Genomic DNA, 21,618 nt, shown 5'->3' with positions numbered 1-21,618 from the left:
GATGACGATTAGTTTCACGGCGGTGATGGAAGCCTTGGAGCAGCGCTAGTGTGACTCACCGTGACTATCATATAAAAGCAAATAACAAAAGTAGTTAGCGATTAAAAATAGATCTTGATAAATAGCATTTTAGGTATCGGCCAACCGCTTTAACATGCTAGCTACTAGCAGCCACCAATAAAAAGGGTCTATGGTGTACTGCTCAGTAGTAATAAAGGATACAGTCAGCAATTTAATTAGATTCTATGGCTATACAGAGAACTTGAAGCTTAGTTTCAGAAAATCAGAGTCTTAGAACATTTCCAGGTCATGTTCTATCTTTTTGCTAAGTGAGTTTTATAGAGAACCAGTCACTGGATTATTACATGTCAACCAGAACACATCCTCCAGTTGTGCGGCAGCACTGATTCTAAGAGTTAGTCTTTTTCTTTTCCTGTCCCACCCAATTTCTGGATCCAAAGTAATGGTGATTCAGCCAACTGGGCATATACAGTTGTGGCCAAAAGTATTGACACCCCTGCAATTCTGTCAGATAATACTCAGTTTCTTCCTGAAAATGATTGCAAACACAAATTCTTTGTTATTATTATCTTCATTTAATTTGTCTTAAATGAAAAAACACAAAAAGAATTGTCCTAAAGCCAAATTGGATATAATTCCACACCAAACATAAGAGGGTGGACAAAAGTATTGGCACTGTTTGAAAAATCATGTGATGCTTCTCTAATTTGTGTAATTAACAGCCCCTGTAACTTACCTGTGGCACCTAACAGGTGTTGGCAATAACTAAATCACACTTGCAGCCAGTTGACATGGATTAAAGTTGACTCAACCTCTGTCCTGTGTCCTTGTGTGTACCACATTGAGCATAGAGAAAAGAAAGAAGACCAAAGAACTGTCTGAGGACTTGAGAAACCAAATTGTGAGGAAGCATGAGCAATCTCAAGGCTACAAGTCCATCTCCAAAGACCTGAATGTTCCTGTGTCTACCGTGCACAGTGTCATCAAGAAGTTTAAAGCCCATGGCACTGTGGCTAACCTCCCTAGATGTGGACGGAAAAGAAAAATTGACAAGAGATTTCAACGCAAGATTGTGCGGATGTTGGATAAAGAACCTCGACTAACATCCAAACAAGTTCAAGCTGCACTGCAGTCCGAGGGTACAACAGTGTCAACCCGTACTATCCGTCGGCATCTGAATGAAAAGGGACTGTATGGTAGGAGACCCAGGAAGACCCCACTTCTTACCCCGAGACATAAAAAAGCCAGGCTGGAGTTTGCCAAAACTTACCTGAAAAAGCCTAAAACGTTTTGGAAGAATGTTCTCTGGTCAGATGAGACAAAAGTAGAGCTTTTTGGGCAAAGGCATCAACATAAGAGTTTACAGGAGAAAAAAAGAGGCAAAGAAAAAAAACATGATCCCTACAGTCAAACATGGTGGAGGTTCCCTGATGTTTTGGGGTTGCTTTGCTGCCTCTGGCACTGGACTGCTTGACCGTGTGCATGGCATTATGAAGTCTGAAGACTACCAACAAATTTTGCAGCATAATGTAGGGCCCAGTGTGAGAAAGCTGGGTCTCCCTCAGAGGTCATGGGTCTTCCAGCAGGACAATGACCCAAAACACACTTCAAAAAGCACTAGAAAATGGTTTGAGAGAAAGCACTGGAGACTTCTAAGGTGGCCAGCAATGAGTCCAGACCTGAATCCCATAGAACACCTGTGGAGAGAACTAAAAATGGCAGTTTGGAGAAGGCACCCTTCTAATATCAGGGACCTGGAGCAGTTTGCCAAAGAAGAATGGTCTAAAATTCCAGCAGAGCATTGTAAGAAACTCATTGATGGTTACCGGAAGCGGTTGGTCGCAGTTATTTTGGCTAAAAGTTGTGCAACCAAGTATTAGGCTGAGGGTGCCAATACTTTTGTATGGCCCATTTTTGGAGTTTTGTGTGAAATGATCAATGTTTTGCTTTTTGCTTCATTCTCTTTTGTGTTTTTTCCATTTAAGACAAATTAAATGAAGATAATAATACCAAAGAATTTGTGATTGCAATCATTTTCAGGAAGAAACTGAGTATTATCTGACAAAATTGCAGGGGTGTCAATACTTTTGGTCACAACTGTACCACAGAAGTTGTCTTTCTCCTTTATGACAGAAGTGGCATAACTTTGGACAGAGAGGCTCAGAAAAAAAACGAAAATGTTCCAAACTCAGTTGAAATTGAAGGAGGCACTCAGATTAAGGCCAGAGTCAGAAAAGCATATCAAAAATTGTTAGGATTTCCATCCAGAAAATATTACAATATTCATCCACATTGTCATCCGTGTGTCCATGTTTATGCCCATGATCCATTCGTTTTTATACATCAACAGTTAAACTGTACATGATTAAATGCAATTTCCTTGGTTAATAATGACAATGTATCCATGAGAACTCTGGGGATACGGGACAAAAACAGAGCAATTCATGTTGGTAGGTGCTTTATTTTAAAAAAGAAAAAAAAAGAAAAGAAAAAACATGCACAAACCTTTGCCTGGGTTTCTTTAAGATAGCAGAGTAAAATGAATAACAAATAAAAACCAAAAGGGAAAAAAAAACAAAACTTTGCACCTTGCAAGTGATAAATCAATACTTTAATTATACTGATCATTTGCTTCCTAAAGCTCAAATATTTCATCAGACTATGGTGCATTTTTATTGTATTCAATACATACAGAATACAAAAATTGTATGGCATCCAAGAGCCAATCAAAAAGCTCTAGCAGCCAGCTTATATCTTCAAGTAGTCAGAAAGAGGGGCACTTTTCAAAAGAAGGAAACAACTTCAAATTTTTACAACAGTTTTTGGCGCTCACAGTGCCCGAGGGTTACCTATGTGGCCGAAATGACGTTCACTTTTCTATTTTTTTTTGTATATACTAATATATATATATTTATATAGATATATATTCAGACATGACCATTTTCTCTGGATTTTTACATGCCTGAATTTCAACTCACACCCATTCAGGACACAATAATCTGAGAACAATAAAAGCAGACACACACCACCAGCTCCAAACGAGTAAAATACTCAAACAAGTAAATCAAATCTATTTTTTTTTTCATTTAAAAAGTGAACAGGAAGAGTAGGTTTAAGTGCAAGGTGTGAATGGAGGATGAAGAGGATGAAAATGTAAAAGTGCTGAAAAAACAAGTCGCCAAAACACAAACTGATAAATTGTGTCTAACAAGATGGGCTTTGAGCTATGTTGCAACAGCGGCTCTTGATTAGACAATGTGAACTAAATGAATACTGTGCAATGTACAACTTTTCCCCTCTTTATAAGGGTTCAATGCTTCTCGAAGCATGAGGTGTCCTTTCTGGGCAAATAACTAAAATGGAAAGGACATTTATGGATAAGTGCAAGCAAGCAGATAGGATAGTGAGTGGGATAGGACCAAAAAGAACCATTTTAGGCAAACTACCCTCTTTGAATCATTCTAAAGTGCAAAATTTCACTTGTATGAGGGACAAAAATTAACAAGTGAATAAAAAAGAATGGACAATGGGTCACAGATTACAAATAGACCGCAAGGAGCGCTCTAAGTAACACTAGCAGCTTTGCTTGGGGGAATAGGGCTCCATTTAGAGACAGAAGAGCTCTTTTTTTATTCTTTAAACATATTATTATGTACAGTGAGAGTGCACAGCACAGCACCTGAGGAGGGAGGTCAGAACGGATGGGGAAGAAAAACAAGTAAAAATGTGCTACATGGGCAGAAACAAGCAAAGAAAATGAAATGATGTCAAACCAGAAGAACAAAACCAGACCATCTGAAAGATGAAGAAATTAGTTGAAAACACCATGGGCAAAACTTTGAGCCCACCATTCGTGTATGCAAATATTACAAGGACATATAGAAAGCACTGAAGGGATGAAACAGCCAGCCAGCTGGGGGGAAGGGCAGAGGGCAGGGAAACAGTCTAGGTGCTGTGAAGGGACCATATTCTCCTGCTCTAGGGTCCTGCAGAGTCCGAATCCTCAATAAGAACCTCTGTTGTAGTACTCAGTCCTGCTGCTGGCCGGGTAGTGCAGGGGACAAGAACCTTTGAGCCAAGAGTAGAGAGAAAGGTTTGGGCGGGAGCAAGGCCGTCTTGTACAACTGAGGTTGTAGTAGCAGGAGCATCTGTCACCAGCAGTTCATTGTTGGTGGTGATGAGAGAGCCAGAGTTGGCCGCCAGGGCTTCAGCTATGAGAATCTCAGGATGACTCTTGGCTTTGTGGGCCACAACACTGTCCTTCTTTTCAAACTTCTTCCCACAGATTCCACAAGAAAACTGGTAGAAAGAGTCAGCGTCATGTTTCTTCATGTGCCAGTTCAAGGAGGCTTTCTGTCTGCAGGTGAAGCCGCAGAACTCACATCTAGAGATGGGGATGAGTGAGAAGACAATAAACATATGCAGCTATAGGTCAAAGGGGATGAATCATTTAAATGGAATCTGTCACCAGGTTTTGCTACCGAATCGGAGAGCAGCATGATGTACAGGCCGAGAGCCAGATTACAGCATTGTGACACTTACTGGGCTGCTTGCTGTATTTTTTTTAATAAAATCACTGATTTATGTGCTGCAGATCTACCAGTTCTGACCCCGAGCTCTGTATAACCCTGCCCACATCACTGATTGTACACTGTGCATAGGAAGAAAGATGACCACATGACCACAGGACTACTAGTCCTCAACTTATAATTCCCTGCTGATAAAACAGTGATTTTATCAAAACTACAGCAAGCAGCTCAGTAAAAAACACATTACTGTGCCTCTACATCATGCTACTCTAGATTAGGTGGTAAAATCCTGGTAAGAGATTCCTATTAAGGGGCCAGTAACTCACTGCAAGGGTTTTTCTCCTGTGTGGATCATTCGATGTACAGCCAGGTTGTGGGAGCTCTTGAATGCTCGAGCACAGTATTCACAGATATAATCCCTCTGGTCTAATAACAGAACCAGTGTTAGAAACAGAAGTACTCGGTATCAGATTCCTCCATTGTACAAAAGCTATTTACCTGTATGATGCTTTGCATGTCGCATCAGTTGTTTCTGAAGGCGAAAAAGTCTCCCACATGAGGGGTGCGGGCAGACATATTTCTTCTTCAAAAGGTGCTGATATTTAATGTGGTGCTACAGAATAAAGGAAAAATTCTTACTAGACACCACAAAGCACGAGCACGGGTTTCATTGTCTGCTGCATGCTGCAGGTAGTAGACCTTGTTCCCCAAAGATCCGATCTTACTTGCAAGTATCTGGGGTGCGCCAATACTGTTCCGCATCCCTCCATCTCACAGCGCACGTACTGCAGAGGAGGTTTCTTCCTGAGAGACAAATAACAGAAATCAGCAACTATTTATCTGCAATTATTAAGGGGATTTCCCACTGCTTGAACAAACCCTTCTTAAATACTATATTCCCCCATATATGTATATCTGCAGCCCATTATAGCTCATTCCAATGAGGACCAGCTGCACTACATGTATTTTACTGCATTTTTTGAGTATGTTTTTATCCAAGGAATATGTAATCAGAACATGTGAAATTTGTCATTTACATACATTATGTTAAGAGACCGCTATTCATGCAGAGAAACACTAATATACCTTATAACAATGTCTATGAAGAGGAAGCCAGCAGGGAACCTGGGAAGCATTGGGAAGGGAATGGTGAGGACCAATAAGATATCTCTTTAGTTTTTTACACCATTCTGACCTTTATTTTATGTTTTTATTGATTCCAAAGAGGATAATTCCTTTACCCTAGAACAGAAGCCTTAACAGGTCAGAACCTCAAATAAAAAGGAATCGACATATTATCACTAATGCCTGCAGAAAAGTAACTGGGATTGAGCTGTGTCCCTTAATAATAGACTTAGTGACAAAGATTTTACAAGCCATACAGAAGGCCACAAGACATCCAAAAGCAATCACTGGGGACAGGAAAGGAATGAAGAAAACACAATCAACCATCTAACTATCCTCAAAGTTCCAACCATTTGAGGATACAAGAGTGTGCACCCTATAAAATTTGGTAAAGGTGTGGAGGTCAGACCAGATGATCCCTTTATACACCAGGAGAGAAGAGGACCAATAGTGCAGCACCCAATAGCTGCTCAAATGCTGAACCATATTGCAAGGTAGATAATGGTGGTAGCATTGGTGAGAAACTGGAGAGTCTGTCAGTGGTAGTTATCCACTTGTTCTTAAGATCTTTGAGAAAAGATAGAGCCAGCATTTGGAATGGAAATTATACCTAATTTTTTCCACGGTTTATAGCAGACTTTGTCACAGTCTGAAGGATTGAAAAGGATTTTGGCATTTTAGCCCTACAAAAGTGAACCAGAGTCCTTAACCTGTTTCCTAGACTGCCACAACAATTGCTGCGATAGAAGCCATTTTGCAACTCTATTTGGGCTCAAGATCTAGATTAGAGTCTGAGGCCACCCAATCAGATAAATCCTTTTCCTATTCAAAAAAGATGTCAGACCAAGAGCGAACTTCCAGATGAGAAGACAAATAAGATGGCAACAAAGAGTGGAGGCAGTGATCACTGAACATGGGCCTTGTTCTGAGGTCTGCAATTGGTAGGTTATCAAACTGAGGTTCTGTTAGAACCTCAAGGAACGCGATTGCTTGGCTAGATAGTCAAAAATTGCATAGCATGGATCTTAACATATTATGGTTTGCTTGTAGCCAAATACAACACAAATGGAACATTAAAAAATGGAATAATAAAAAAAGGAACTGATCAAAAAGACTTACAAAGTACAGATACCTTAATTTGCTTTAGTTTGGATTCCCCAGATTATGAACATAACTTAAATGACTGTCCTTCTGCCTTTTCTTTCTGAGGAGCTTGAAAGTCCAATTCCAGCTTTTTTTATTTCACAATTTGTTAGCCATCATGTATGTAGAGTGTGTACATTAAAATACTTAACGATTGTGGTCTTCAGCCATTTCCAGGGCTACCCCGGTCCCTCTACTGCATCATGTGACTGTATCTCTTTGTTGCAGGCTCACACTGCAGACTTTTATTTATTTTTTTAATGCAAGTCTATGAAAGCCTTCTTCTGGGTCTCACATACTTACATTGAGAAAGTGATTTCCGATCCACACAAAAATTCTGTTGAGAGCAGGGTGGTCACAACTGCAGTCACATGACTAAGGAGAGGACCGCAGCAGTGCTGGAAATGACAGAAGACGACGAGCATTAAGTATTTTGATACACACTGAACACGTGTTACTGATAGCTAAAAATGGACAAATTAATAAAAACACTGAGGTGGGAAATTAAATAAAGTGGCATTTCATAAGGTGGGGGCTGGCGCAAGCAGACAAAAGGGCCATGGCTGGGCAAGTAACAGAGGAGCTAAATGGCTCTGTTCCACTTTTCCTTATTGGAGGAGGGAAAGGTAAAAAAAAAAAAAAAAACAGCACTGTTTAGCCTCCCCATAATAAGGAACATGAATATCAACACTGTTTCCTACCTAAAATGGAAAAAAGAAATAATTCATTAAAATAAAAAAAGAGAACAGAATTCTGATACTTACAAATTCTAACCTAAAAAGTGACCAACTCAGTATTTACAAGAGCATTACAATCTGCACAGAAGATGCTAACACTTTAAGTTAAAGTGAACCGGTTATCAGGATTTTGCCAAGTAAACTACAGCCATAGTTAGACTGACGCTGTTATGCTGATTAAAATTATACCAGTGGTAAAGAAATCCATCTTGCAGTTCTTGTTTAATCGGTGTTTGAAGTTTTGAGTTAATGATATGTTCATGCTTCGGGGCGGTCTGTAGGCAAGGCTTTTTTATGCTCTGGCTTCATCATTATTCTGGGCTTAACTCTTAACGACCAGTGGGATTTTTGGTTTTGCATTTTTTGCTCCCCTTCTTCCCAGAGCCATAATTTATTTTTCTGTCAATATGGCCATGTGACGGCTTGTTTTTTGACGGGACGAGTTGTACTTTTGAACGACACCATTGGTTTTACCATGTCTTGTAACAGAAAACGCGGAAAAAATTTCAAGTGCGGTGAAATTGCAAAAAAAGTGCAATCCCACACTGTTTTTTTGTTTGGCTTTTTTGCTAGGTTCCCTAAATGCTAAAAGTGACCTGCCATTATGATTCTCCAGGCAAGTACAAGCTTATAGACACCAAACATGTCTAGGTTCTTTTTTTATCCAAGTGATAAAAAAAATTCCAAAAGTTTGCTAAAAAAAAATTGCGCCATTTTCAGAGACCCGAGCGTCTCCACTTTTCGTGATATTGGGTCGGGTGAGGGCTTATTTTTTGCATGCCGAGCTGACGTTTTTAATGGTACCATTTTTGTGCAGATACCCGTTAACTTTTTTTTTTCCAAAAATGTTACTTTAGACCCAAATTTTTGCTATTTTCACAAGGGTAACAGGAAAAAATGGACACCAAAATTTGTTGTGAAATTTCTCCTGAGAATGCCGAATATGTGGGAGAAAACCACTGTTTGGGCACACGGCAAAGCTCAGAAGGGAAGGAGCACCATTTGACTCTGACTGTAATATGTGCTAGAATAATTAGCAGATGCCATGTCAAATTTGGAGAGCCTCTGATGTGCTTAAACAGAAGAAAACGCTCGCAAAAAAATAAATAAAATCACATTTTTCCCAATGTTCCATAGCCCAATTTTTTTTTTTTTTTCACAAGCGTAACAGGAGAAAATAGACCCTAAAATTTGTTATGTAATTTCTCCTGACTATGCCGGTACCCATATGTGGGAGAAAACTACTATTTGAGAGCATGGCAGGGCTCAAAGGATGAAGTGACAGAGATTTTGATGGAATGTTCTGCAGGTGTCATGTTGCGTTTGGAAAGCCCCTGATGTGCCTAAACAGTGGAAACCCCCCATAAGTGAACCCACCATTTTGGACACTAGATCCCTCAAGTAATTTATCTATATATGAGGTGAGCGCCTTCAACTCCCATGTGCTTTACATAAGTTTATAACGTTGAGCTGTAAAAAAAAAAAAAAAAAAATTCCACGAAAATGTTCTTTGGGCACCAAATTTTTATTTTCACTAGGGTAACAGGAGAAAATGGACCTCAAAAATTTTTGTGCAATTTCTTCACCAGTACCCCATATGTAGTCGTAAACTACTTTTGAAGCACAATGCAAAGCTCATAAGTGAAGAAGCGCCATATTGGAGTTCAGGTTTTGATGGACTGGTTTGAGGGTGCAATGTCACATTAGTAGAGACCCTGAGGAGATAGAACAGCAGAACCTCCGATAAGTGACCCCATTTTACAACTACACATCTCAATGAATTCATCTAGGGGTGCAGTGATCATATTGACACCACAGATGTGGCACAGAATTTTATACCATTAGGCAGTAAAAAAATAATTAGCCCCAGATTTTACATTTTTACAATGGGAAATGGGTAAAAATGGCACCCAAATATGTCCCACAATTAGCCACACTGCGAGACTCAGGGACGGAAAGCTATTTGCCTCCTAGAGTTCATATTTTCCTAGAATAGTTTGCAGACTCCATATACACAGCTCCTAAGTGCTAGAAGAGCAGAATCTCCCTTCAAGTGACCCCATTTTTGAAATTATACCCCTTTGGGAGTTTATCTACAGGTGCAGTGACGATTTTGACTCCAAGGGTATTTTCCAGAAAATAGCAGCAGCGGATGTTGATGAGTGCAAGTTGCATACTTCCATTGCAGGGACCAGTATATTGTAGTCACCAGTACTTTGTAGTGACTAGTATGTTCTGGTGCCTAGCTCTGGCTTCTGGATACTACAGAAATGACAAACATGTGGACGGCTAAATGTGGTTTATACACACTGGGGCTCAGAAGGGAGAGGGGCATTTGGATTTGGGAGTGCTGAATTTCTTTTGGTGGGTGAGGAGCTATAGTGCTTTTACAGAGCCTTTGTACTACCAGTAACGTAGAAGGAATGTATTTCTATTGACAGATGATGGCACTGAGTGGGGACTTGCTTTTTTGTGGACAGAATTGAAGCTTTTGTTGGGAACATTTTACATAACATTTATTATCACATTTATCCGGCGCTCTACGCTGAGCACTTAGGCTAGTTTCACACTAGCGTTTATTCCACGCAGCGCACGGCGCCGCTAATCCCCGCCCCCTGCCAGCTCCCTGCCCGCTCTATCCGGTCATCGCCGCCTACTATCGCACATGGACGCTTGCGATCTGCGCACCGTATCATTAGCATAGGGTGCGCAGATCGTGCGCTGGCCATGCGCTAGTAGGATTTTGGCATGCGCTGCGCACTTTTGAAGGTGCGCCGTGCACGCCGAAATGCAACATGCTGCGTTCGGCGCACACGGGCGCACCTTCAAAAGTGCGCAGCGCACGCCAAAATCCTACTAGCACACGGCCAGCGCACGATCTGCGCACCGTATGCTAAAGATAGGGTGCGCAGATCGTAAGCGTCCATGTGCGATAGTAGGTGGCGATGACCGGATGGGGCGGGCAGGGAGCCGGCAGGGGGCGGGGCTTAGCGTGGAATAAACGCTAGTGTGAAACTAGCCTTACATCGGGGTTTAAATCTAAATGTTCAGATGAAACCCCCGAGGAATCCATTCACTATAGTGAGGCAGCAGAGTTACGTTCGACTCAGTCTGTCCTTTGTTCAGTGGTGTCCTTCTTATCAGAAGTGCACAAAACTGTGGCAGACGGCACTTTTATACATGTTTAAAATGACACTCACTGCTGGTCTACAGGTCAGACAAAGTCTACAGTGTCTCCATCGGCCTCATAAGGAATCTTCCAACGGGAGTTCCATCTAAAACACGTTTTTCAGATAACTACACGGAATCTAATGTGTAAGCACTCAGACAGCAGGATACATGTGAGCCAGGCCTTACTGCGATCTTTGGGAGGCAGAGTGAAAAAATCAACAGCAGGTGAAGAATTGGTTCTATTTATTTTTTATTCCGTTCCTTGTGTGATATAAGTGATTTGACTATTTTGTACTTCAGATCGGTGCGATTACAGCAATACCAGATTTATATATATTTATGTTTGGCTGCTGTCACACACTAAAAGACGCTTTTTATTGCAAAAACAATTTTTGTATCCTGTAATTGCAGAGCAATAAATTAGCGTCTTACATGGAGGGAGGAGTTGTGTAAGCTCCTGCTCTGAGCAGCGTCCCTGGTTGATCCCGTTGCCATCCTTCGGTCACCATGGGGACTATTGGGCACAACGCGAACGAAATCGCGTTGTGCTGATGGGAGCTACACTCAAGAAAGGGGAACCACCCACCTATGTGTGAAGAAATAGTTAATATTGTAAAAAGACTAATTTTGATGTCAAATGCATGAGAGGACGGAAAACAATCACGTTTAAAGTCAGTATTTACAAATTGCAGTAAAAAATATATAAAACAGAGCAGATAGTGACTGTTATATATTTTTCATATATATATTTTAGAACAGTCATTACCTGCTTTATTTTATATATTTTTTACTGCGATTTGTAAATGTTGACTTTAAATGTGATTGTTTTCCTTCCTGTCATGTTTTAGGTCTTAACTACCGTATACCTTTTGATTTTTATGCCAATATTAGCATTTTACAATAATAACAATTTGTTCACACCCAGGAGGCCAGTTCCTCTTTTTTAAGCGTTTGTGTTTTTTCCTTAGTATTTAAACTCCATTTCCCGGTTATACTGATTGTGCTGTGTAGTTTGTTTGTGAAAAAGAGCTCGGTTCGAGAACAAATTCCAAAAAAAATAAAAATTACTATTCCACTTCGGAACGGCTTCCTTTATACAGCAGCGCAGTCTATTCTAAAACGTCAATAATCTTTTTCTATTAACCCCTTCCCGACCTTTGACGCCACATAGGTGTCGTGAAAAGTTGTGCCAGGGGGGCTTTGTACTTCACCACAGGGGGCGTGGCTTAGCCCTCACATGGCTACGATTGCTCTGATTGGCTGTTAAAAGTGAAACAGCCAATCAGAGCGATTGTAATATTTCACCAATTAAATTTGGTGAAATATTACAATCCAGCCATGACTGATGCTGAAATAGCATCTGCCATGGCTAGAGACACCGATCAGACCCCCCATCGACTGACGGTACCGATCGGCCACTGCCACCGACTGACGGCGCCGATCGGCTGCCGTTGTCATGATCTGCTCCCCGCCTTTCCTCCACACCTTCTGATCACCCCCCTTACACTGCACAGTGCCTCTGAAGTCCCTCTGGCCGTCCCAGATCATGGAGGCGCCATCCTGGAAAATGGCGGGCGCATGCGCAGTGTGCCCGCTGGAATCTGCAAAGCTGCAGATTCATTCATTTATTTTGATCACTGTGATAAACTCTCACAGTGATCAAAATAAAAAAAAAGTAAATCACCGCCCCCCTTATTACCCCCCCATAGGTAGGGACAAAAAATAAAATAAAGAACATATTTTTATTTTTCCATTAGGGTTAGAATTAGGGTTAGGGTTGGAATTAGGGTTAGAAATAGGGTTAGAATTATGGTTACTGTTGGAATTGGGGTTACGGTTGGGATTAGGGTTAGGGTTGGGATTAGGGTTAGGGTTGGAATTAGGGTTAAGATTAGGGTTAGGGGTGGGTTGGGGTTGGGATTAGGGTTAGGGGTGGGATTAGGGTTGTGGTTAGGGTTATGATTAGGTTTGGGATTAGGGTTAGGGGTGTGTTGGGGTTAGGGTTGGAGATAGAATTGAGGGGTTTCCACTGTTTAGGCACATCAGGGGGTCTCCAAACGCGACATGGCGCCATTTATTCCAGCCAATTTTGCGTTCAAAAAGTCAAACAGTGCTCCCTCTATTCCGAGCCCCAACGTGTGCCCAAACAGTGGTTTACCCCAACATATGGGGTATCAGCATACTCAGGAAAAATTTCACAAGAACTTTGGGGGTCTAAATGTCTAAATTCTCCTGTTACCCTTGGTAAAATAAAAAATTGGGGGCTAAAAATTATTTTTGTGGAAAAAAAAATTATTTTTTATTTTCACGGCTCTGCGTTATAAAGTTCTGTGAAGCACTTGGGGGTTCAAAGTGCTCACCACACATCTAGATTAGTTCCTTGGGTGGTCTAGTTTCCAAAATGGAGTCACTTGTGGGGGGTTTCCACTGTTTAGGTACATCAGGGGCTCTGCAAACGTAACACGACGCCCACAGACCATTCCCTCAAGTCGGCATTTCAAAACGTCACTACTTCCCTTCCGAGCCCTGACGTGTACCCAAACAGTGGTTCCCCTCCACATATGGGGTACCAGCGTACTCAGGAGAAACTGGACAACAACTTTACGGGTCCAATTTCTCCGGTTACCAATGTGAAAATAAAAAATAGTGGGCTAAGAAAATAATTTTTTAAGGAATAAAAAAAATATTTTTATTTTCACGGCTCTACGTTATAAACTTCTGTGAAGCATCTGGGGGTTCAAAGTGCTCACTATGCATCTAGATTAGTTCCTTAGGGGGTCTAGTTTCCAAAATGGGGTAATTTGTGGGGGAGCTCCAAAGTTTAGGCACACAGGGGCTCTCCAAACATGACATGGTGTCCGCTAACGATTGGAGCTAATTTTCCATTCAAAAAGTCAAATGACGCTCCTTCCCTTCTGAGCCCTGCCGTGCGCCCAAACAGTGGTTCCCCCCCATATATGGGGTAACAGCGTACTCAGGACAAACTGGACAGCAACTTTTGGGGTCCAATTTATCCTGTTACCCTTGGGAAAATAAAAAATAGCGGGCTAAAAAATAATTTTTGAGGAAAAAATAATTTTTTATTTTCATGGCTCTGCATTATAAGCTTCTGTGAAGCACTTGGGTTTCAAAGTGCTCACTACACATCTAGATAAGCTCCTTGGGGGTTATAGTTTCCAAAATGGGGTCACTTGTGGGGGGTTTCTACTGTTTAAGCACATCAGGGGCTCTGCAAACGCACATGACGCCCGCAGAACATTCCATCAAAGTCTGCATTCCAAAATGGCGCTCCTTCCCTTCTGAGCTCTCCCATGCTCCCAAACAGTGGTTCCCCCACATATGGGGTATTGGTGTACTTAGGACAAATTGCACAACAACTTTTGTGGTCCAATTTCTCCTGTTAGCCTTGTGAAAAAAAAAAATACCGGGCTAAAAAATCATTTTTGAGTGAAAAAAATTATGTTTTATTTTCACTGCTCTGCGTTATAAACTTCTGTGAAGCACTTGGGGGTTCAAAGTGCTCACCACACATCTAGATAAGTTCTTTCGGGGTTCTAGTTTCCAAAATGGGGTCACTTGTGGGGGAGCTCTAATGTTTCGGCGCACCGGGGTTCTCCAAATGCGACATGGTGTCTGCTAAAGATTGGAGCTAATTTTCCATTCAAAAAGTCAAATGGCGCTCCTTCCCTTCCGGGCCCTGCTGTACGCCCAAACAGTGGTTTATGACAACATATGAGCTATCGGTGTACTCAGGAGAAATTGCCCAACAAATTTTAGGATCCATTTTATCCTGTTACCCATTTGAAAATGAAAAAATTGATGCTAAAAGAAAATTTTTGTTGGAAAAATTAAAATGTCCATTTTTTCCTTCCACGTTGCTTTAGTTCCTGTGAAGCACCTGAAGGGTTAATAATCTTCTTGAATGTAGTTTTGAATAGATTGAGGGGTGCAGTTTTTAGAATGGTGTCACTTTTTGGTATTTTCTGCCATATAGACCCCTCACAGTGACTTCAAATGTCAGGTGGTCCCTAAAAAAAATGGTTTTATAAATTTTGTTGTAAAAATGAGAAATTGCTGGTCAACTTTTAACCCTTATAACTTTCTAACAAAAAAAAAATTTTGTTTCTAAAATTGTGCTGATGTAAAGTAGACATGTGGGAAATGTTATTTATTAACTATTTTGTGTCACATAACTCTCTGGTTTAACAGAATAAAAATTAAAAATTTGAAAATTGCGAAATTTTCAAAATTTTCGCCAAATTTCTGTTTTTTTCACAAATAAACGCAAAAATTGTCGACCTAAACTTACCACTAACATGAAGCCCAATATGTCACGAAAAAAACTGTCTCGGAATCTCGTTAGGATGCGTTCCTGAGTTATTACCTCATAAAGGGACACTGGTCAGAATTGCAAAAAATGGCCTGGACATTAAGGTCAAAATAGGCTGGGTCATGAAGGGGTTAATTGTTGCATGTTATATAAATGACAGGTATATCTGAAGATGTGGTGTAGATATAGATGTTTGTCTAGCACACGTAAAGGACAATTGATGCAGTTTGCACCAGAGAAACTTATGGTTGCTCAAAAATTCTACAAATTTGACATTTTAATGCCAGCTCCACCAAGTTTTGAAAATAATCTGCAGCTTAATGGGGAGAAAAGCATCAAGTTCAGGTGACAAATTCATCCTAGTTTAAAACACAAAATTGGTGTATATTACAAAAGAAATAGAACACAATACTTATGCTGATACATGGCAGCTAAAAGATGTGCTGAATGATTACAACGGGCTCTTACAAAATTGGTATGCAAAATGTCAGTTTTGAAGAATCAGCCCATTAATGTATCCTGAGCCACAAAGTCGTGGACTATAAACCTGCTACTATAGAGTCAAATATGATGTAGAAATACTTGGCACTCATACAGTTGTGCTCAGAAGATTGTATATCCCAGCAGAATTTTTTCCTTCTTGGCCTTATTTCAGAGAATATGAATGATAACACCAAAACTTTTTCTCCACTTCTGGTTAGTGGTTGGGTGAAGCAATTTATTGTCAAACTACTATGTTTTCTCTTTTTAAATTACAATGACAACCCAAAACATCCAAATGGCCCTGATCAAAAGTTCACCTACCCTGGTGATTTTGGCCTGATAACATGCACAGAAGTTGACACAAATGGGATTGAATGGCTACTAAAGGTAACATCCTCACCTGTGACCTGTGACAAATGCCAGCAAAATTGTTCGGGATGCATAGAAAAACCCACAAATAACATCAGCTGAAATACTGAACTCTCTGAAAACTAGTGGTGTCCCTGGTCCAAGATGCACAAAAAGGAGGCACTAGAAGAAAAATGGGTTGTATGGTTGAGTTGCCAGAAGAAAGCCATTACTTCGCAAATGCCACAAAGTATCTAGCCTACAATACACAAAACAACACAGAGACAAGCCTCAAAACTTCTGGAACAAGGTAATTTGGAGTGATGAGACCAAAATTTAACTTTTTGGTCACAACCATAAACGTTACATTTGGAAAGAGGTCAACAAGGCCATTCCTACTGTAAGCACGGAGGTGGGTCGCTGATGTTTTAGGGATGTGTGAGCTACAAAGGCACAGGAAACTTGGTCAAAGTTGAAGGAAAGATGAGTGCAGCACGTTATCAGCAAATACTTGAGGCAAATTTGCAATCATCAGCCCGGAAGTTGCGCATTGGATGTACTTGGACGTTCCAACATGACAACGATCCAAAACACAAGGCCAAGTCGACCTGTCATTGGCTACAGCAGAACAAAGTTAAGGTTCTGGAGTGGCCATCCCAGCCTCCTGACCTCAATATCATTGAGCCACTCTGGGGAGATCTCAAGAGCTGCGTTCATGCTATACAGTCTAAGAATTTACAGGAACTGGAGGCTTTCTGCCAAGAAGAGTGGGCAGCTTTACCATTTGGGAAAATAAAGAATCTCATCCACAACTACCACAAAAGATTTCAAGCTGTCATTGATGTTACAGGGGGTAATACACGGTATTAAGAAATGGGGTATGTGAACTTTTGATCAGGGTCATTTGGCTTTCTTCTGGCGAATCAACCATGCAGCCCATTTTTCTTCAAGTGTCTCCTTATTGTGCATCTTGAAACAGCCACACCACTAGTTTTCAGAGTATGTCAGCTGATGTTATTTTTGGTTTTTGCATCCTGAACAATTTTGCTGGCATTTGTCACAGGTCACAGGTGAGGATGTTACCTTTAGTAGCCATTCAAACCCATTTGTGTCAACTTCTATGCATGCTATCAGGCCAAAATCACAAGGATATGTAAACTTTTGATCAGAGTCATTTGGATGTTTTGGGTTGTCACTATGATTTAAAAAGCAAAAACACAGTAGTTTGACAGTAAATGGCTTCACCCAGCCAATAACCATGAGTGGAGAAAAAGTTTTAGTGTTATCCTTCATATTCTCTGAAAAAGGCAAAGAAAGCAAAAATTCTGCGGGGGTATGTTAGCTTTTGAGCACAACTGTATAGGTGTGTTCAAGAACTTATTTATTGAATTAGGAAATTCCAGAAAAATGAGACATTTCGGTCAATACCTGACCTTCATCAGTCATCTAGATAGAGGAGATCTGTGTGGAAGCGTGCTGTGTGAGGGTCTGCAGTGTCCACTGCTAAGGCAGGAAGCGCAGCAGAGTACCAGCTAACACAGCAATGAAGTAAAATGAAATAGGTAGCTATACTGATGTAGATGGCAGAAGATACATTTTGGCTAGCAGAGTTGTGTACAAGAGCATGCAGTGCACAAAAGAATAGAGTGAATTCTACACTTAGATTAGCCAAATATGTCAACTATATGTGGTGCATGCAGTTGAATTATCAACTTAAGCATTGTAGGGCTAGTCATTAACACACAGGACAGGGAGGGACGGTTTGCAGCACTGAAGAAAAATTGCCATAGGGAAAGGAAAAGGGAGGACTAGAATGTGAAATAAAATATAACCTTTAATGGTAAACACTAAAATAATGTGATTAAAACCAAAATAACTACAGTGTATATCTTCAAATGGTGAACATTAGAGTTGAGCGACTTTGGTCGGATCGGGTTTCATGAAACAAAATTTGTTTCAGATGAAACTGGTCCGACTAGGGCAAAAAAAAGTCGGAGTTTCGTCCGAAACCCGACCCCAATGCAAATCAATGGGAAATAAAAGTCGGCATTGAGCGGATGACATTCATCCACTCAATGCCGACTTTTATTTCCCATTGACTTGCATTGGGGTCGGGTTTCGGACGAAACTCCGACTTTTTTTTGCCTTAGTCGGACCAGTTTCATCTGAAACAAATTTTGTTTCATGAAACCCGATCCGACCAAAGTCACTCAACTCTAGTGAACATATATATTGGACCACTATTATGTATCATAGGTAAGAATTTATAGTGACAGGAGATTATAATTCATTCCTGTCTAAATGGAGATTTGGTCAATGTCCCTTAATTGAATGATCATTAATTCCATATGGACAATCAGTGATTGTGGAAACGGTGTATGTATCTCCGAGTGTGAAAGGTACAACTGGCCAGTATCTGGATACGCTATCCTGATGCTTGCCCTCTCTTGGTTAGGCCCCCTTCACATGTCCGTTTTTATGTCCATATGCGATCCGTTTTTTTAAGAACCACAAATACGGACACACGCACACCCATTCGATAGTGGTGCGCATGTGTCAGGTTTTTCAAATGGGCCGTTTGTCCATGTGAAAAATTCACAGACATGTCAGTTTTTGGACAAAATGGGTGCTGCACACGTGCACACTGATGACAAAAAAATAACGTAGGGTCCACCTATAAATTCAAACCAGCAAAGGTAAACAGACAGCTATGGATTGATTTTACTAGCCTGGGAAGGGATCAGAGATATTGCTTCCACCCCCCTACCAGGAAACCAACATCAGTCCTCAGTCTCCCCAGAAATAAAATGTGCCAAGTGGGGTAATAGGGTTGAGGTTGATGTCAGCCTTGTATTATCAACTGACATCAAGCCCCAATAACTAACCCGATAATAAATTTATTTCCAAGCACACAGCAAGATTAAAATCCTTTATTTGAAATAAAAATTAACACCGTTTTAGAGAGTTATTTAAAAATAAAAAAAACAAAGTTATACGCACCTTACACCTATTTCATTCAAGCCCCTGTCCCTTGTAAAAGACAGAAAATAATAAACAGCCATAATACTAACCTTACGTCAAACACTAGAAGTCCCAGAAATTTCAAGCTCCCCCCTGAAGTCCTGAAAGAGGGTCAAATGACCCTTATGGGGGTTTTACACTAAGCGATATCGCTAGCAATATCGCTAAAACGTCACTGGTTTTGTGACGTTATAGCGATATTGCTAGCGATATCGCTATGTGTGATACTTACCAACGACCCGCTCCCCCGCTGTCCATCGCTGATCGCGTGAGATTGGGCGGCTCCATTTCTCGTCGTCAGCTTCCTGCTGGGGCTTCCTGCTGTGACGACAAGCGACGCGTGGAGGCGGGCGGGAGGACGTCAGGATCGCTTTGTGTGAAAGTTGAGTATCGCGCGCTGCATCGCTGCTGCATCGCTGTGAGATCTTTCTGTGTGAAAGCTCACTAGCGATCATTTAGCGATGCACCAGCGATCCTGACCGGGTCGGATCGCTGGTGCATCGCTAAATGTAAAAGGGCCTTTAGTCCAAACTGACAACTCTGATGGCTCCAATTAGCATCCTTTCATTTTTAAATGTGGCCATTGCCTGAGGAATCTGCAGGGGGCAATTATGTTGATCCACCTCAACAAAGGTCTTGTAAGAGAGTGCAAACAAAAGAATGTAAGCTGCTCCTGAGTGTGTCTGCCCACCCCCCAGCTGCATTGTCCTTTTGTGCTGTGGGGGATAGATAGGTGACTCCTTCACCTTTTTTGTTCACAAGAAACAAAATGCAGAGAAGGCACACCATTCAACAGGCATTGGAACTGATCCTGAGCAACACCAACCCTTCAACCGGATTCGGACTCTGAGATGTCTTCAGGTTAGATTTTTCAAATTACCTATTTATTTCCTGACCATCTTTTTTATTTATTATTATTATTATTATTTATTTATATAGCACCATTGGTTCCATGGTGCTGTACATGAGAAGGGGTTACATACAAATTACAGATATCACTTACAGTAAACAAACTAACAAACACAGACTGATACAGAGGGGAGAGAGGACCCTGCCCTTTCGGGTTTACATGCTACAGGATGGTGGGGAGAAGGTAGGTTGGGGGGTTACAGCAGTTCCAGTGATGGTGAGGCGGTAGGTCCAGTAGTGGTGAGGAGGCAGCGGGGATCACTGCAGGCTTTCCTGAAGAGGTGGGTTTTCAGGTTCCATCTGAAGGATCCAAGTGTGGTTGATAGCCGGACGTGTTGGGGCAGGGAATTCCAGAGGATGGGGGCTATTCGGGAGAAGTCTTGGAGGCGGTTGGGTGAGGAGCAGAGCCTTGGGGGACTCCAACAGAGAGAGGGTGGGATGAGGAGGTAGTGTGGGAGTGGGAGACGCTGAATGTGCGGTTTGAAAGGTATGAGGAGATCCAGGATAGGGCTAGGTCTTTGATGCCAAAGGAGGAGAGGATCTGTAGTAGGAGGCAGTGGTCAACTGTGTCAAAAGCAGAGGACAGGTCTAGATGCAGGAGTATAGAATATTGTCCGTTTGCTTTGGCTGTAAGTAGATCATAAGTGATTTTGGTCAGGGCTGTCTCAGTAGAACCAAAACAAAATGTTAATTTGAAATTATTTATCTTGCAGATGATGAGACTCCTCCTCTACCAAAAAAGAGAGCTCGGTTGGCGAGTGAGCCGACAGAGACCGCAAAAGATGGCACAGTGTGGCGTGAAGTACAAGTGGGGAAACGTCTCCATTTCACCCCAATAGAATCATACCCTACAGATGGAGAGCCAAGTGCTAAGGCCAGACAAAGTGTCCGGAGTCGCCTTCAGAGCTTCCTCTGTTTTATCACTCTTGACATGCTTCGTAGCATTCAAGAATGGACTACTCAACATGCACGTCACACGGAGCAGGTGGATTGGTTCATGGGTCTCCCGGAACTAATGGCATTTATTTCAGTCATTATTTTGCGGGGGGTGACCAAGGTTCCATCACTACGTGACAGCTGGTCAGCAAACCTGGCAAACCCAAGGATCATTGCAACCATGGCCCGAAACCGCTTCCAAGACATCATGCAACACCTACGCTTTGATGACATGTTCACATGCAGTGAGCGAGCGGAGACCGTCCTACAACCCTGGTCGACACATCACTATTGATGAACAGCTTTTCCCGTCAAAGACTCGCTGCTGTTTTCTGCAATACACTGCAACAAAACCAGACAAGTTTGGCCTCAAGTTTTGGGTTGCTTGAGACTTGAAATCAAAGTACATCTGTAATGTCCTCCCATATCTTGGCAAGGACCCCAGTCGTCCCAGCGGGGAGAGACTGTCCGAAACTGTAGCGATGAGGCTGATGGAACCATTCATGGACAAGGGCAGAACTGTAACCACGGACAATTTCTTTACATCATTGTCACTTGCACAACGACTGCTTAGCCGGAAAACCACTATCCTCGGCACAGTCAACAAGAGTCGCCGGGAAATTCCTCAATCTGCTAGACAGATGGACCGCACTGAATTCACCACTCAGGTGTTTTCAACCACTGGTGCCACACTGACAGTGTATGCACCCAAACGAAAGAATGCCGTCTACATTCTCAGCAGCATGCACAGCGTGGTTGAGACTGAGGATACCAACAAAAGGAAGCCAAACACGGTCACACAATACAACCACACAAAGTGCGGTGTGGATGTAATGGACCAAATGGTGCGGGAGTACAGCGTGCG

The 21,618-nt window shown here is 41.7% G+C and overlaps 1 protein-coding gene across 4 annotated transcripts in view; it reads right to left on the bottom strand.

Annotated features, from left to right (window-relative positions):
* Positions 1-2,462: 2,462 nt before the first annotated feature.
* ZFP91 (ZFP91 zinc finger protein, atypical E3 ubiquitin ligase) overlaps positions 2,463-21,618 on the bottom strand; it is an 84,598-nt gene continuing 65,442 nt past the window's right edge. For all 4 annotated transcript variants that reach the window (XM_073560919.1, XM_073560917.1, XM_073560916.1 and 1 more), the window contains 4 exons: positions 5,276-5,354; positions 5,049-5,163; positions 4,877-4,976; positions 2,463-4,405 (listed from right to left, as the gene is read on the bottom strand). In XM_073560919.1, coding sequence (XP_073417020.1) covers positions 4,000-4,405; positions 4,877-4,976; positions 5,049-5,163; positions 5,276-5,354 — 700 coding nt within the window. In that variant the 3' untranslated portion in view covers positions 2,463-3,999. The remainder of the gene's footprint in view (positions 4,406-4,876; positions 4,977-5,048; positions 5,164-5,275; positions 5,355-21,618) is intronic.

This window comes from Dendrobates tinctorius, unplaced genomic scaffold (assembly GCF_039654945.1).
Source record: "Dendrobates tinctorius isolate UK_male_01 unplaced genomic scaffold, ASM3965494v1 ptg000308l, whole genome shotgun sequence".
NCBI classification, from domain to species: domain Eukaryota; kingdom Metazoa; phylum Chordata; class Amphibia; order Anura; family Dendrobatidae; genus Dendrobates; species Dendrobates tinctorius.
The sequence above is the reverse complement of the archived record's forward strand: the minus strand, read 5'-3'. Positions and strand labels throughout refer to the sequence as shown.